The sequence below is a fragment of the Panthera onca genome, chromosome A3 (genome assembly GCF_046562875.1).
Source record: "Panthera onca isolate mPanOnc1 chromosome A3, mPanOnc1 haplotype 2, whole genome shotgun sequence".
Classification (NCBI taxonomy): Eukaryota; Metazoa; Chordata; class Mammalia; order Carnivora; family Felidae; genus Panthera; species Panthera onca.
Window position 1 is genome coordinate 25,614,571 of NC_138341.1, and position 15,687 is coordinate 25,630,257.

Sequence of the window (15,687 nt, forward strand, 5' to 3'; positions counted from 1 at the left end):
CCATGTTGGGTGCAGAGATCACTTAAATAAATAAAACTATAAATAAATAATCAATCCTGAGAAAAAAGCCGAACACAAAAGATTACACAGTGTAGAGTCTATTTATATGAATAGACTACAAGAGGAGAATCTATAAAGACAGAAAGTAGATTTGTGTATGTCTGGGCTGGGTAGGGGGTGAGAACGTGAGTGATGGAAAGAGATCACATTCAGGTGATGGAAGTGTTCAAAAACTACAGTATGATAATGGTTACATAATTCTTAAAATTTACTAAAAACCCTTAAATTGTATATTTCAGTGAAACTGTTACCAAAAAAAAGAAGAAATTCATTACTTAAAATTCAAACATCACAAAAATATGTTACAAAGAAAATGACAGTGGGTGCCCCTCCCTTCATCCCATCCAATCACTGTTTAGTATATGTTCTTTTGGAATTTTCCAGGCACATGATTATATCTATAATAGAGGTATATTCATCTTACAGACACATACATACAATGTCACCATACTCTGCATAAAGTTTTGTAACTGACTTGGCTGGCTTGGCAAAATATCTGAAAAATAAGGAAGGATTTCCTTTTCTTTTTATTATTACTAGGATTTTTTTTTTTTTTTTTTTTTTTATGCAGAACTCGATCTCAGACCGTGAGATCATGACCTGAGCTGAAATCCGATGATGCTTAACTGACTGAGCTACCCCGGCACCCCAAAGGAAGAATTTCCAATCTGAAAAGTAATAGGATTATCTCTGTGCTTTAGACCTTAACCAGGGGTGGAGAGCCTCAAGGTGGGGACCAACAGGGAGGCTACTGCAATAATCCCAGGTAGGAAGTGAGGAGGCCTATGCCTGTGGGGCTGTGGGGCCTGCCCGTGACCTCCCAGTCACCCCCCACCCAGAGGCATGGGCGCACCCTACTTACACTCTGGGAGAGATCCAGGGTGTTCCCTGCATTACTGTAATGCTCCACCTTCAGAGCCACAACCCTCCCAGTCTTCATGAAGCCAACCTGATGAAAAGGAGAGAGTTCTCGATAGTCCCTTTCCTCTGCCTAACCTGAGTCATCCCCTCCCACTCATGCTACCCAGAGGAAGCAGAAAGAACAAGACATCATACCATGAAAACAAGGTCACCGGAGCTAACAGGTGAAGCAGAGAGGACCTGACATCTCTCCAGTGACGCTCCATGGGTCCTCAACCCTGGACACACCCTCTCCCCACGCTCCCCCTTCCTTCTACCCACACTGGCTCTGAATTTATGAGAGGGAGTGAGGAGGCAGAGAAGGGAGAGCTGGGAAGAGAAACAGAGAGATACTGGAGATATGCCTCACACATTTTGGCCAGCAAGCCACAGCAAGCAGGAATGTGCACAACAAGCAGGAATGTGCTTTCACATCCCTGACCTTAGGTAGCCATCAGAACAAATTTTATAGGCCGTTTCATAAGTAAGGACCTGGGACTTTCTTCAGGTCTGCAAGAATTTGGGAAGAAGGGAAATATAATCCCTTCGGGGGAGTTCAATCAGGAAACAAAACGAGAAGAGGTCACAGGGGGAATGTTCAAAGCCACCTAATGGAGAGAAAGGGCTCCCAGACTGGGATCTGTCAGGTTGTACTAGTGTTTAGAGGGACAGGATGCTGGTCATCCACACAGACTCAGCAAAGGGACCGCCACCCCTGGTCTGGTGGAGCAGGTGCCCACCCTAACAACCTGGAAGCTTTATTTCTTACTGTAAATTACAAAGTAGTCATTCTGATCTTTGCATCTGGCTATGAACACATTAGGTCATTCTGCAGGAGGGATTTACCCCAGGGCTACTGAAAACTCATGCTTCCGAGCCTGAGAGGAGAAAGACTAGGTATGGGGCAGAGAAAATTCACAAAAGGTGTAAACACCATGCTGCGACCTCACTCGGGAAGTGGCCGGCCAGCATCGCCCTTCTATGTTGCTGTTGGCAGATTTAAATTTTTCTCATTACTATTTCTTCTTTGAACTTCTACAGGTATTCGTGAAAAACGTAAGAGAACATCCCAGGATCCCTGGATCTTCATCTCCAGGTTTCCCAGTGAGATGGCATTCCCCTTCCGCCCCGACATAGCTCCCGACAACTAGAACCTTGTATCTGGCCAAGAAGGGATGTCTGCCACCAGTTATCAGCATGTCCTCGTCACGATCCAGCATGCAGCGCACAGGGCAGCCCGTCCTAAGGGAGGCATCAGAGGGTTAGCACCCTGGGAGGTTCTGCAACAGCCCAATCCTTGGGTCTCAGGGAGGAAGCAAGGGAGACTTCTTTTTCCACCTGGCGCACAAGCGGACTGGAGCTGGGTTGCTTCACTGTCTAGAAATAAAGCTGCTGGACACATGGGGAATGTAAGGATATGATGTGTGCCCTTGCCTTGAGGGCCCTCACAGCCAGGCAGGGGAGGCTAAACATGGATCCATGCATCGAACACAAAGAAACACGTGGTGTTACCCTCACCCCAATGCCCAAGAGTTCTAAAAGCAGAAGGCTGTGGAAATTCAAAGCAAGAGAAATCTACTTCTAAAAGGGAGAAATCCAGAAAGCCTTCTTGGCAGAGGCAGCCTTATTCTCCTTCTCTGAGCTGGCTAGGGGGACTCACTTGTATGCAGCCAGAGCCACTGCCGTGGATACCACAGTGCTCCGGGTCTCTTTCCCTCCAAAGCCTCCTCCCATTCTCTTCACCCGGACCAAAATCCGGTTTGCCGGAACCCCCAACATGTTTGCAACAAAGCTCTGTGGACAAAAGAAAAATTACTTGCACTGAACACATCATCTGGACTTACCTCACCCTGACCTAGAGCCGCCCGCCATCCGCAAGCCTACTTAGTGCCGTCAGTTCTGAAATTCCTTGATTCCGGAATCCCCCTCACCTCCCCAGGCAGCCCTTGATCTCGAGGTGCTGAAGTCTAACACTCATTAGTCAGTGCAGACTGAATTCAGACACTTGTTTCTAGCAAGGGGGGTCAGCGGCTGGCCACAGCAGACTTTCAGAGCCAAAGTTCATTTCATCCAGCCAAGAACTGGTGAGTTGCGGGGGTAGGACCAGCTGCCCACAATGCTGGCCAGTACTGTCGCCTTACCAGCAATAGAGAAATGGGGAGCCGCCATATTTGAGCTGCCACAGATAATTTAGTGGTCTCTGTGGCTATCACTAAACCCATCACCCACGTTTTACAGATGAGGAGCCTGAGATCGGATGTGATTTGACCAAGGCCATATCTCACTGGAAAAATGAAAGCCAACTCTTATTAGGTGCTATCCAAGTAGTAAACATCTAGTCATTACAATACCCTACCAGGCCCATTTTATGGAAGAGGAAACCAAGAAAGGTTATGTCACAACTCAGTGACACAAGCTTGTTGGTTGATAGGGTCTGGCTCCAGGACCACTACCCTCAGATACCCTTCTGGACCAGCCGAGATCTCCCTTTTCCCATGTCCTACATCGCCAACTCCTAGTCAGCCAGAAGCTCCCCAGTGCCGTGCCCAGGCCCTGGAGCTGACCCACAGGACGGTACCTGGGTCTTCGTGGTGTTCTGTGTAGACACAAAGAGCTCCATCTCCCCTGCCTCGCCTTTGGGGACAGCGATGGTGCAGTGAGTCTCCAGGTAGAAGTGCTCTTGGCCACCAATGTACAACTCGCCTGGGGAGGCAATGTGACCCTCATGGTGATCCGGAGTTTGCTGAAGGAGAGTGCACTCCCCTAGGGCCCTGGGCAGGAACCAGCTGCTCACACACAGGTACCCTCTAGGTTCCCAGCAGGGGTGAAAAGGGTCTCAAAGCCTTAGCCACCTGGGGGAGCCAAATCCCCCACCCCAACAAAGAAACCAGAATGATACCAAAATGCATCAGGCATGAAGCTATCTTTCACTGCAGATTTTCAAATTATTTTGTAAAATTTAGGGAATGGTAAGGAAGGAATTAACAGATTAACAGATGTGACTGAAAAGCTAAAAATGAGAGCATCTTCTGGAACGGAAGGTATCGGGCCAGTTGGAGAGATGACTCACCAGTGGCTTAGGAATACACTATGGACAATGTAGGAAACAATACCCAAAGGGATGTCACCAGCAGACGGGTGCCCCGCTGCCCACAGGGAGGGCCAGGACCTGTAGCCACTAATTCCCCAGACAGCCTTCTAAATTTCACACACTCCCAGCTACCCAGAACCACATACAGATATGTAACCTGGAGACAGGAGGTGGACATTAAGATGGCAGAGGGTCTAGGGGCACCTGGGTGGCTCAGTCAATGAAGCGTTACTTCAGCTCAAGTCACGATATCCTGATTGGTGAGTTTGAGCCCCTCGTAGGGCTCTGTGCAGACAGCTCAGAGCCTGAAGGCCGCTTTCGAATCTGTGTCTCCCTCTCTCTCTACCCCTCCCCAGCCTATGCTCTGTCTCTCTCTCTCTCTCAAAAATAAATAAACATTTAAATTTTAAAAAAATGAGAGAGGGTCTTTCCCTGCCAATTGTCCACTATTTTGCTACAAACATCAGGAGGACTCTTCTGTTAAAAATTCACTCCCCTGCTCCAGGACTCAAGGTCCAGCTCTTGAATTTAATTCATAAACCAGGGCCAGCCCATACCCCAGGACTATATGGCACGGCCGTACCTGAAACAATGTTGTCTGCTTCCGAAAACCCCTTCGTGAGGTTTCCTTTCTCTATCTTCAGCTCAGGCTCATAAAAGGAGTCTTTTGCTATAGCATCCTGAGGACCACAAAGACGATTCAGTGACCAGACTTTCAGGAGAAGGAAGGTCATTCCCACCAGAGGGAAGAGAGGTTGTTGCAACCACCCTCCCTCTTCTCACACAGGCATCTGTACAAGGGTCCTACACAGACTTCAAGTAAGCTTGCATGTAGCCTGGGGCCATGTGCCTCCATTTCCTCAGAGATAGTTGGACACGCTTGGATCTTGAGGAAAAGTAGAGTCCCTCAAGGAACCAACGGGAGCTGGCATTGGAAGGAGGGACCTAGTCTGGCCTCTGGCAGACTGAGTCTGGGATCATGATGGGGAAGGTTTCCAAAGAACACACAATCCTGGGGCTGAAGGGTTTACCTCTTCCTGTCTAATCGAATCCCACATGCTGCTGCAGCCCCCTCTAAAGTATCCCAGTAAAGGTGCCTCCAGGGACAGGGGGCTCACCCCTCCCCATGCAGTCCTTTCTCAGTTACCTCTATTGTGATAATGGCTGGAAGATCTTCATAGGTGATTCTCACCGCTTGAGCGGCTCTCTGGGCATGTTCTCGGGTGTCGGTGACCACAGCACCAATGATGTGCCCAATGCAAGTCACCTGGGAACCGAGCCAAACTGTTAAAGCATATAATGCATTCCTCATGAAGCAAATGATTTTGGATTGCCCAAAAGGCGAAGGAAGTCCTTGCCCCCACAGTTTCCTTAAGGGACATCCAGGAATGCCTCTGGGATCTTGGCATGTCTTTGTCCTACTGTTTGGGATTATGTGCTTCTTCATTGAGGATTTAGAAGTAGTGGAACTGGACTAGGACTTGGAGATCACGAGTATCAAGATGGCAAACTCGCTTTATCTCAGGGACCAATTTCATGATTTACCGCTGGCAGCTTGTTGAGAAGTTGCCCAGGATGGAAAGTGGTGATTGATTAGTCATGTCGCCGTAAGCAGAACGGACGGTACGGAAGCATGAAGTCTATTTGTTGACTCAGATGCACTCCAACACCCTTGTTTTTCAGGTGAAGAGATGCAGACCCAGAAGGCAAGATCATGGTCTTGCCTTGGCTCATTAATAGACCATGACTAAATCTCAGGCCCTGGCTTCCAGTTCCATTTTCTTTCTAGCACCCCTCTCCCTTTGAATTTCTGTTTCCAGATTTACACCAAAAGTTTCTCAAAGGCAGCAATCATGTCTTACACTTCATCCAAATGCCCAGAAGCAGGAGTTCCCAAATTCTGGTTCTCAGACTTGATAAATAAACCAGTTTTTGTTAGATTTTCAGAACAATGATTGTCATTTTCTCACCACTTAATGATTCCATTCCTTCAGAGGCATTTTTCTTCCAAAAATCCCCAAACATGAACCAAAAAAAAAATTGTCCAACTCATCACTTTGCAATATGAGTTTCTGACAGTAGAAAGCCATACTGTCTCTGATAGTTGTCTCTTGAGGACCCAGTTGAGTTGTTAACTTAATTGATTGGGCTGTGGTGGTTTATCCCAGCTAATTCTCACTAACCGTCATGTTAGCAGTAGTCTTAGAGATTCTCGAAATTTACAAAAGCAATTTGTTCTCTTGTTAAATGGAGTCCTTGTGTCTCATAGTTGTAGTTTTTTATTCTCTCTTTCTCTTGTACATTAATAATAAAGTGAATATGCCCTTAGGCAATGCCAACTCATCTCCAATTTGCATTTGAACTGTATTAAAATTGTCAAGTGACTTCCACCCTGAAAGTTTCAAAACGTGTCTATGTGCGTGTGTGTGTCAAAACTCCATATATGCTTGACAGCAATAGATGAATTTTCGTATAAGTTAATTTTCAATACACATAGTGACAGTATTGTGATTTTTATTCTGGTAGTTTGTTTACCATATTTTTATTTTCTTTTCACAAAGGAGCTATTTATCCCCTGAAACCTAACTGGCAGTTTAAAAAATAATCACCAGTCTTGTTTTAATACCAGTTTGGCCTGGAGTCATCCTAACATGTGCAACTAGCCACCAACAATGAAATAAACAAGTAAACATAAGTGAAAGTTAAGAGTGCCACCAGACCGATTCCATCCCTGTACTGATCGCCCTGCACGATGAAGGCCACAGTATGTACCAATGTGTAATCTTTTTAAGATTAAGGATTTGGAGGAATGAGCGCAAACTAAATCTCAAGTGCCCATTCCACTAACTTCATATCTAAAAACAAAATCCAACACATACCTTATCCTTTGCAAACACCATTTCATCATTACCAATTCCAGTTATATTACTCCCGGGAACATCATCAGCAGAGATAAAGCAGACAAACCCTGGCACCTTCTGAGCTTCTGAAGTATCTATGGACCTGCAAGAATGAGCACAGTGAGGGGCCCAGGTGGGAAACTGAAGCAGAAGACCCACCACCAACTGGATACCACTGTCCTCATGTTGATTTTTCCTCCACTCAAATTCCTTCCTTCTCCATCCACTAGTCTATGCTATCCTTTCCAGATTCTGTATTCTATCCTAGCCTACATTCCATAGGCTATCCTACCCTATCCTATTCTGCAAATGCTCATGAAATACGTACCCTGTGAAGGCCACCATGCTGAGTGCTGTGGAGAACAAAAAATGAACAGGACAGGCCCACCCCCATGGACCTTCTACTACGGAACCACATCACAGTGAGTAGCATTTACTCTTGAGAGCTCCAGCTCACACCCACATCACAGCTAATACCCACACAGAATCATCACTTTTGGGCCCTTGCTGCACCACTGATCGAATGTCCCTGAACATCGTCACACAGCCAAATTTGTCTCCCCACCTTCATGAAGCTATCCCAGAAGAGCAGGGCAGCCCGGCCATCATCAGGCCCGAGAGGGAGAACACCTGGAGACTGTTTCACTAATAACAGTCTCTACTATGTTCTGCTCACTCTGGCCCGGGCCCCCAAGGGGAGATAGAGCAGAGGCACCTCACAGAAAGGTATGGAAACCACTCTGAAGGGCCGAGCAACTTCCAACAGGCAAACCTCACCAGAGCCCAGAACGTCATCATCATTATCCTCCTTCTACATTTGGGGCAACTCAAGCTCAGGGAAATTGAGCAGCTTTTCCAAAGTCACCCAGCAGAGAGCAACGTAGGTGGGATTAGGACTGAGGTTAGGTTATGAAGAGCCAAAGCCAGGTCCTCGCTTCTTTCCAAGTGCACGCAGCCGGGAAAGCCCAGGTCACTGCCGTTACTACAGAGCCCCCCACCCTCCTCCATCCATTCACACATCGCTCAGATGGAGCAAAGAACGTAGACAATGTGGATCGTGGCCAGTGTGGTCAGTGTGGGCTCAAGACAAGGATAAAGCAAATGAATTTACCCCAGAGATGGCAACCACATCGTCTGAAACAGTTTTTTCAGAGAGCTAGAAGACTTTACTTACCTGTTAAGTTTTCTCGGTGTCCAGGTTACCATTCCTGCAGCCTGTCTCCAGGCAGCTAGGAGCGCCAGAGGGAAAAACCAATGATGGGGAGACGGGATCCCTAATCCAAGCAGTGGCAGCGCCCAAGGGAGGGTTTCTCCTAGCTGCTCTGTTCAACAGGATATGTGTCTGATGCCCACCAGGAGATCAATGCAGTCTCTGGCCTGAACATCAAGAGGCAGCACAGCTCGGCTGCTAATGCTGCCTGGCTTCAAACTCCCGCTTGGCTGCTTACCAACTCTGTCACCTCGGGCACGTAACTTACCGCCCTTGTGCCTCAGCTTCCTCATCTGGAACATGGGGATCATAACAGGACCTGCCTGTAGGGTTGTTGTGAGGAGTAAAGCTGCCAATGTATGGAAAATGCTTTAAAGGCCGCAGCAAATATTAAGTGCCACATGAGTGTTGGGTATTGCTATTATTATAGAGGTGGGGATGCCTGTCATTTGGGCTCTCCAAATTCAACAAACGGGCACAGGTGGCTCTTCTCTGCTAGGTCCTTTGCAGACTCTGTCACTGATCATCATGAAAACACCCGGCTATGAATAGAGACACTGTGAGCTTAGGCATCCCAGGCCAAGGTCACAGCTGGTAAACACTGGAACAGAGACTCGATCCCGGGTCGGTCTGACTCTAACGCCACGCTCTTCCCCTTAGTGCTGACTCAAGTTCTCCTGAAATACTGCATTGAAGTTTAGCCCAATATCAAAGTGCAGAGCTGACCTGCTCCTGTTAAAAGCTCCTCACTGCTTTTTGGCTCAAATGCAATGTCCCGGTTCAGCATTCCGAGGCTCTCCTGTTCTGGCCCCTGCCTATGCCTCCAACAGCATCCCCTCACCCTGCCAGGCACCACTGAGTCCCTAACCTCTCCCGCTCCTCTCCAGGCTGGTTTTCAGGTGAGTTCCCAGTCCCTCTCTAGACTGGAAGGCCCTGGAGGAGCTTCCCAGCACCCTCCTCCCTCAGGATATTTACTCCACTCACTTGATCTTGGCGTGGGCCCGGGTGCTGGTGACCAACCGGAGGGACAGCTCATTCTCGTAGCGAGGGATGTCGTCACAGTACACGGCCTCCCCAGACGCTTGCATGGCCGCGGCCAGGTGGGGCAGGGGCCGACCCACCATGTCCTCCTCGCACTGACCCTTGGGCACCTCCTGGAACAACATGGTCATCAGTCAAGCTGAGCTGCATAAGACACTGTTTCCCTACAGGCCTGGGGAAACTGCAGGGAGCTTCAGGCCAAAGCAAACCTGAGTGAAGACGGAGGAGGCAGGAGGGACACAGGGCAAAGGAACAGACCAGCAGAGCCGAGGTGGTCACAGTGTCCCCATACGGGGGGAAAAATAAATAACTAAAGAAGAACCTCAATGTGCACTCATGGGGGGTGGAGTAAAAAGCTGGTGCTACGTGCATCCAATCAAACAGTATGCAACTATTAAGACATACTTTTGAAGACTTTAAATTAGAAGGCAAGAATGTTCACATTACATGTAAACACAGGACATAAAACATTGTGTGTGCGTATGATGATTTGAATTTTGTAGGAAAAATATGTATGTTATAAACATAGCATGTCAATGTCCATATATGCAAAGGAAAAAAAGGAAAGAAGTCAACAAAAATATCATGATTTTCTCTTGGAGGTGGGATCTTGGGGTCATTTTCGTTTCTTCTTTATATCTTTCTGTACTTGCCAAAGTGTTCCAAAATGGATTTGTAACAAAATTCTGTTGTATGTGGTTTTTCAAAGACATAATAATAATGGCTAACATGTCACTGAGTATTTAATATATCCCAGGAGCTAATCTAAGCTATTTACTTTTACTAACACATTTAATCCTCAGAACCATCCTAGGAAACAGGTGCCATCATAGGGACACTTGCAGGTGGGCATAATTAACTTGCCCAAAAGCCACAGAGAGGAAGTGACTTGTCGAAGGTTACACAGTTACAAACTGGCAGAGTTTGAATTCAAGTCCTGGCAGTGGAGCCCAGAGTTCACACTCTGGACCACTAGCCTCTACTGCATGGTTCCACAAGTTGTGGCCTGTGGGCCAAATCTGGCCCACTGCCTGCTTCTATAAATAAAGTTTTATTGGTACATACCACACACATTCATTTACGTGTTACCTCTGGTTGCTCTTATGCTATAATGACAAAGTTGAGGAGCATCAACTGAAACTATAGGGCCCACAAAACCCAAAGTGTCTACAGAGAAAGTTAACCCTTTACCTAGTGCTTCTCAAAAACTTGCCATTGACAGAAAGTTGTTGTTTTGTTGTTATGGCCAGGAGAACTCCTGGCTTTGCACATCAGCCCCACAGAGGCACCAGAAAAGACAAAATCAGGACAACAGGTTTTTTTTTATTCTTTAAGGAGCAGGTGAAGATGAGAGTAATCTCAAGAGAGACAAAATTTAGGTACGGAAGGAGGAAAAGAGCTTCATTGACATTAATACGATTCCCATTTTCTTCACCGGATATTTATGCAAAGCAGTAGGAGCTTTAAGCACCTACATACGACTCAAGTCAGTCATTCACCAAAGGTCAGCATCATCTGATGTGCCCTGCAAGGGCCTGTGATATCAGCCATACATCAGGTATACTCACTTGGAAGAGCTGGACGTTGGCTGGAGGGTCTTTCTGAAAGAGTAAGGTGGCACTGGCATGGGTGGGGTCCAGCTTGCCGCACTTCTGTGGAGGTAAGTTAACAGTAGTGATCATGACTAGTTCTATCATTGATCCCACCCTTGGTTGTCCCCAAGTGGCAACAGTAACAACTGTTCCCCTCACCTCCTCATCGTACACTCCTCGTGCCGGCTGGATCTATCTCAACATCAGAACGTGGGCTCTGAGAGCCCAGCATTTTATAACAGCCTCGGGCCCCTTCCCACCCCTGCAGCCTGCATGGTGAATGTTTGTGCTTCCTCCAACACACCAAATGGTTTCCCTCCCTCCTGCATTTATTCACGCTGCTCTCTCTCTCTCTCCTTGCCTTGCTGGAAACCTTCTTCCTCCTCATTTCTATGGGAAATATTTAATGATATGGAAAATGCGCACAATATAATCTCAACAGAATCAGGGGAAATGGAAAACTCTATATGCAGCATGACCCTAAATCTGTTTAGAAAATGATGTGTCCAGATCAAAAGATAGGAAGACGACAGGTATGTAGAGAGAGGGATGGAAGGAGAGATAGAAAGAAAGAGAAAAGAGAGAATGACAGAAGATGGACAAATGAATGTAGGAAAAAGATCAGAGGAAAAAGCAAGACTAGTAGCAGTGGTTTCCTCTAGAATCTGAGAGAAAAGCTATTTAATTAAAAAGAAAAGTAATAAAAAAAGTATTTAATTTTTTATAAAAAGTTGAAATGTTTTTTATTTTCTATTTTAATTTTTAATATATTTCTGTGTTTTTAAGTTTGCCACAGGAAATGTATTACTCTTATAATCAGAAACTACTCAAGGTGCCTGGGTGGCTCAGTCAATTAAGCATCTGACCCTTGCTTTCAGCTCAGGTCATGATCTCACAGTTCTGAGGTCGAGCCCCACGTTGGGTTCTGTGCTGTCAGTGCAGAGCCTACTTGGGATTCTCTCTCTGCCCCTGCCCGCTCACTTGCATGCATGGACTCTCTCTCTCTATCTCTCAAAATAAATAAACAAATGCTTTTTAAAAAGAAAAAGAAGAAAGCTATTAGGGATGATTTTTAAAGAGGGATTTCTGTCTGCGGTCCCCACATCTGTGGAAGCTTCTCTCCTTTGCACTCCCCACGCCATCTGCTCAGTTGTCACTCTAGGCTGGCCTTTAGTGATCACGTTCTCTCCCACACGAGGCTGCCCCCGGGGCCAAGTGCAATGTTATGCATAGACGGTGCAAAGTAAATGCTTACTGAACCAATATGGGGAGCTGGGCTTCCGCTCAGCCATACCCTTTCCAGAATGCACACCCTCTCCGTGACCACTGTCTCCTGACTGCAGCAGCACCCATTACATTCTCATTCCACCCTCTACCTTCTCATCTTACTCCACGTTCCATTCTAACTACAAAACCACAGTTGAAACAGCTAGCCTGTCAAAAGGATCATCTGGTCTACCACCCAGATCAGCAGATTTCCCAACTGAGATTTAAAGAGAGTTGTGACCTATTCAAGTTTCAAGGGAGGGACCAGAACCCTAGTCGTTGACGCCCAGTTCAGTGTTCTGCCTCTCGACCATCCCGTTGGTTCCCATCTCCATGTGGCTCCCTGGGCCGTGTGTCCTTGGAGCAAAGGCTCCTCTGTCCTTAGATGTCAGAAGGGAGAAGCCAATTTACCACCTGGTCCACCGTACCCCTCCCTCAGACTGGCTTCCTAAATTCCCAAACAAAAGTCCTGCAGAGAGTCTGTATCTTGCCCACACCCCACACTCACATCTTTCGAGTTCTGTATGCCCAGTTTCTGAAGCACTGTCAGGTAGAACTTGAAGAAGAAGCTGAGGGTGAGGGTACGCCGAAACTCCACCATGCCGCCAGGGGCGTCGGGGGCCAGGGACAACTCCTCCGCCAGGCCCGCACACACGTTCTGCAGCAGCTCCTCGTTCCAGAAACTGCCAGAGAGCAGAAGGCGGGAGAGCGCTCCTACTCAGCCATCAGAATCACTTGTGTGGGGTGGTAGGCACAGGGCCGTAGTCATATGAAACTTGGTTCAAAATTTGGCTTGGATACTTATACTTGTGTAACTTTAGGTAAGTTACTTGCTTGAGCCTTAGTTTCCTCATCTTTTTTAAAACACTTTTTTCAATGTTTCTCTGTTTTTGAGAGAGAGAGATGCAAGTCAAGCATGGGAGGGGCAGAGAGGGAGGGACACTAGGAATCTGAAGCAGGCTCCAGGCTCAGCACTGTTGGCACAGAGCCCGATGCGAGCTCAAACTCATGAACCCTGAGATCATGACCCTGAGATCAAGCAAAAGTCAGACACTTAACCGAGTGAGGCACCCGGGCACCCCTCAGTTTCCTAAAATTTAAAACTAGACACAATTTGGGTGCCTTGATGGCTCAGTCGGTTGAGCACCCAACTCTTCATTTCCGCTCAGGTCAGCCCCACTTCTTAAGATTCTCTCTCTCTCTCTCTCTCTCTCTCTCTCTGTCTCTCGCTAAAATATAAAAATAAATATAAATAAATACATACATACAGAAATAATACAAATAAAAATAGACACAATGTTAAAACGACCACAAAATTATACTAACTAAATCTATTCAGTCCTTATAACGCCCTAAGCAATGTCCTCCGTGCTTTTTACGAAAGATCACTTTTCATTTCCATGTAAAAATGTAGCATGGAAAATCTGTATACTCCTTTACCGATGAGGAAACTGAGGCACGGGAAGATTTGTAACTTGACTTCTCTGAGCCGTCTGGAAAGTGTTGGAGCCAGGCATCGGAACCAAAGAGCCAAACGCCAAACGCCAAACGTAAGCCTTATTTATCCATCTGGTTATTGGCAGCGTTACAGAGGCCAGCGCCGGGGAAGGGCTCGGGATAACTGCTGTCACACACTAGCCATAGTAGTAGGAGTAGCCCCAGTCAGAGTGCAGCGGGAGGGGCAGCAGCAATACCGCAGGAGGGATACTAGCAGTGGCCGGAACAGGAGCAGCAGAAGTAACAGCCGTGGTAGAAGCAAAAGCAGAAGGCGTAGAAGTCGTGGAAAGAGGAACAGTGGTGAGAGCCGTAGCAGCAGCGCTGGTGACTAGTAGCGGGAGGAGCAGCAGAGGCACGACCGTGAGTCGTGGCGAGAGTCACGGTGGGGACACACACAACGGTGGCAGCAACAGCATTCACACAGTGGCAGCAGCAACGCTGTCGGCAGTACTCTCGGGAGGAGCCGCAGGAAGAATAGAGCCGCAATACGAGCATCAGCGGTAGAGAGACTGCAGTGGTGGCATCGCTGGGAACAGCTGTGGAAGGCACAGCGGCAACACTAGTCCAAGGAGAGACGGTGGCAGAAACAGCAGCAGTGACAGCAGCGGGAAGAGTAGCAACAGAAGCAGCAGTACCAGTGTGAGTAGTGCCAGCCGCAGTAATTGCAGTAGAGGCCCAGCCGTGAGAGCAGTGGCAACGGTGGCCGCTCGTGGCCGCAGCAACGGCGGGCCCAGCGGTACCAAGAGCAGCGGAGCCGTAGCAGGCAGGGTGGAACCAGCGCAGCAACAGCCATGCTACCAGGAATCGAGCTACGGGTAGCGGCAGCCAGGGTGGCAGCAGCGGTAACCCCGGTAAGGGCGGAAGTCATGGCTGTAGCGGCAGCAAGAGTAACGCCGCCGGCAGTCCCGGCAGCTAGCAGCACTGCGGGAGTCGGAGCGGCACTGGTCGTTTCACTCTGCCGGCAGCTCTCACTTTGCTATCTGCTTCCGCGTGGTCTTGAGGGCCGAGACGGTTCTGTCGTGCATTCCGCCGTAGCAAAGGGCCAGCTCCTTCACCTGCGCGGTTCCCGGGTTGAACAGGACCCTCATGCCGCTGGTCACCTTGGCGATGTCATCTTCTCTCCGAGAGGCCTGCTTAAAGGCTGAGAAATACTCACCCTGCAAAACAAGAGAAAGGTTCCTGCTTCTCCCCTGCATTTGCCACAACTGCAGATGGTGAGGCTGAAGCACGGGGGTGAAAGGGCAGGTGAAGGGACAGGGCCATGGCAACCCCGCAAGGGGCTGCCAGTGGGACTCAAAGATGTGGGCGGCGCCGACTGTCCCGTGCTCAGCACGAGGCCCGGACAACACTCCCAGAAGCTGGGAAAGGGGAGAGATTTCCCCTGTCGGTCAGGAACACCCAAAGTCAAGGAAAAGGAGAGCAGGGTTGGGAAGAGGAAAGACATGTTCACAAAGGCTGCTCAGGGTCCCCCAGCCCCCAGTCCTCCCATCCTGGCGCCCAGCTTCAGAGCCCACCCAGCCTCTCGGCTGTGCCCAAACCTCTGTTGGCTTAACTGCCTCTCGAGCAGATACAACGAGATGCCACCGGGCGTGTGAAACGCACCCTCACCCACGCCTGTGCACGTGCTCTCTCTAGCTTGTCTCTCCCACTGGTCTATTGTTCACGGTTAGAAACCTTGCTTCCTGAAAGAATGAACCACACTATGAAACACTAGCTCCCTTTGTGCTTTGACCACACATTTCCCACTGGGCTCCAGGCAGGCCCTGTCTGTCAGGATAGGAGGGCTGCGTGAGTCGCTTTCCAGGTAAGAACGATCTCATATCAAGCCCTTTCTGGCCAGGTTCTGCTTGAGGTCTGAAACCAGCTGGCACCGCAAATTCTGATTAACGTCAAAGGCAGAGGCTTAAGGGAAGCGTTGTTGAGAAAGCCCAACGAGGCTCACTGTGGACGCCCACACTGGCCACAAGCTTCTGTTTGAAGAAGTCATCGGGCTTCCTCCTGACCATGACGCTAGTCCGGATTCCCGATGTCAAGCATGGCCCCGGGACCGTGAGCCTGGAGTCTGCGCTTGGTTCTGGAACAGGACTGTGCCAGTCCACGGTGACGTGTCCACTGGGGTGCCACGCCATG

At 48.4% G+C, this 15,687-nt stretch overlaps 1 protein-coding gene across 2 annotated transcripts in view; it reads right to left on the reverse strand.

Moving 5' to 3' along the window:
* Positions 1-15,687, reverse strand: part of LOC132677295 (xanthine dehydrogenase/oxidase) — a 57,798-nt gene that overhangs the window by 15,726 nt on the left and 26,385 nt on the right. For both annotated transcript variants that reach the window (XM_078444823.2, XM_081795200.1), the window contains exons 14-24: positions 14,530-14,714; positions 12,569-12,743; positions 10,771-10,854; positions 9,146-9,315; positions 6,931-7,054; positions 5,199-5,318; positions 4,635-4,731; positions 3,539-3,663; positions 2,621-2,754; positions 2,115-2,202; positions 923-1,009 (exon numbers count right to left, since the gene is read on the reverse strand). In XM_078444823.2, coding sequence (XP_078300949.2) covers positions 923-1,009; positions 2,115-2,202; positions 2,621-2,754; positions 3,539-3,663; positions 4,635-4,731; positions 5,199-5,318; positions 6,931-7,054; positions 9,146-9,315; positions 10,771-10,854; positions 12,569-12,743; positions 14,530-14,714 — 1,389 coding nt within the window. The remainder of the gene's footprint in view (positions 1-922; positions 1,010-2,114; positions 2,203-2,620; positions 2,755-3,538; positions 3,664-4,634; positions 4,732-5,198; positions 5,319-6,930; positions 7,055-9,145; positions 9,316-10,770; positions 10,855-12,568; positions 12,744-14,529; positions 14,715-15,687) is intronic.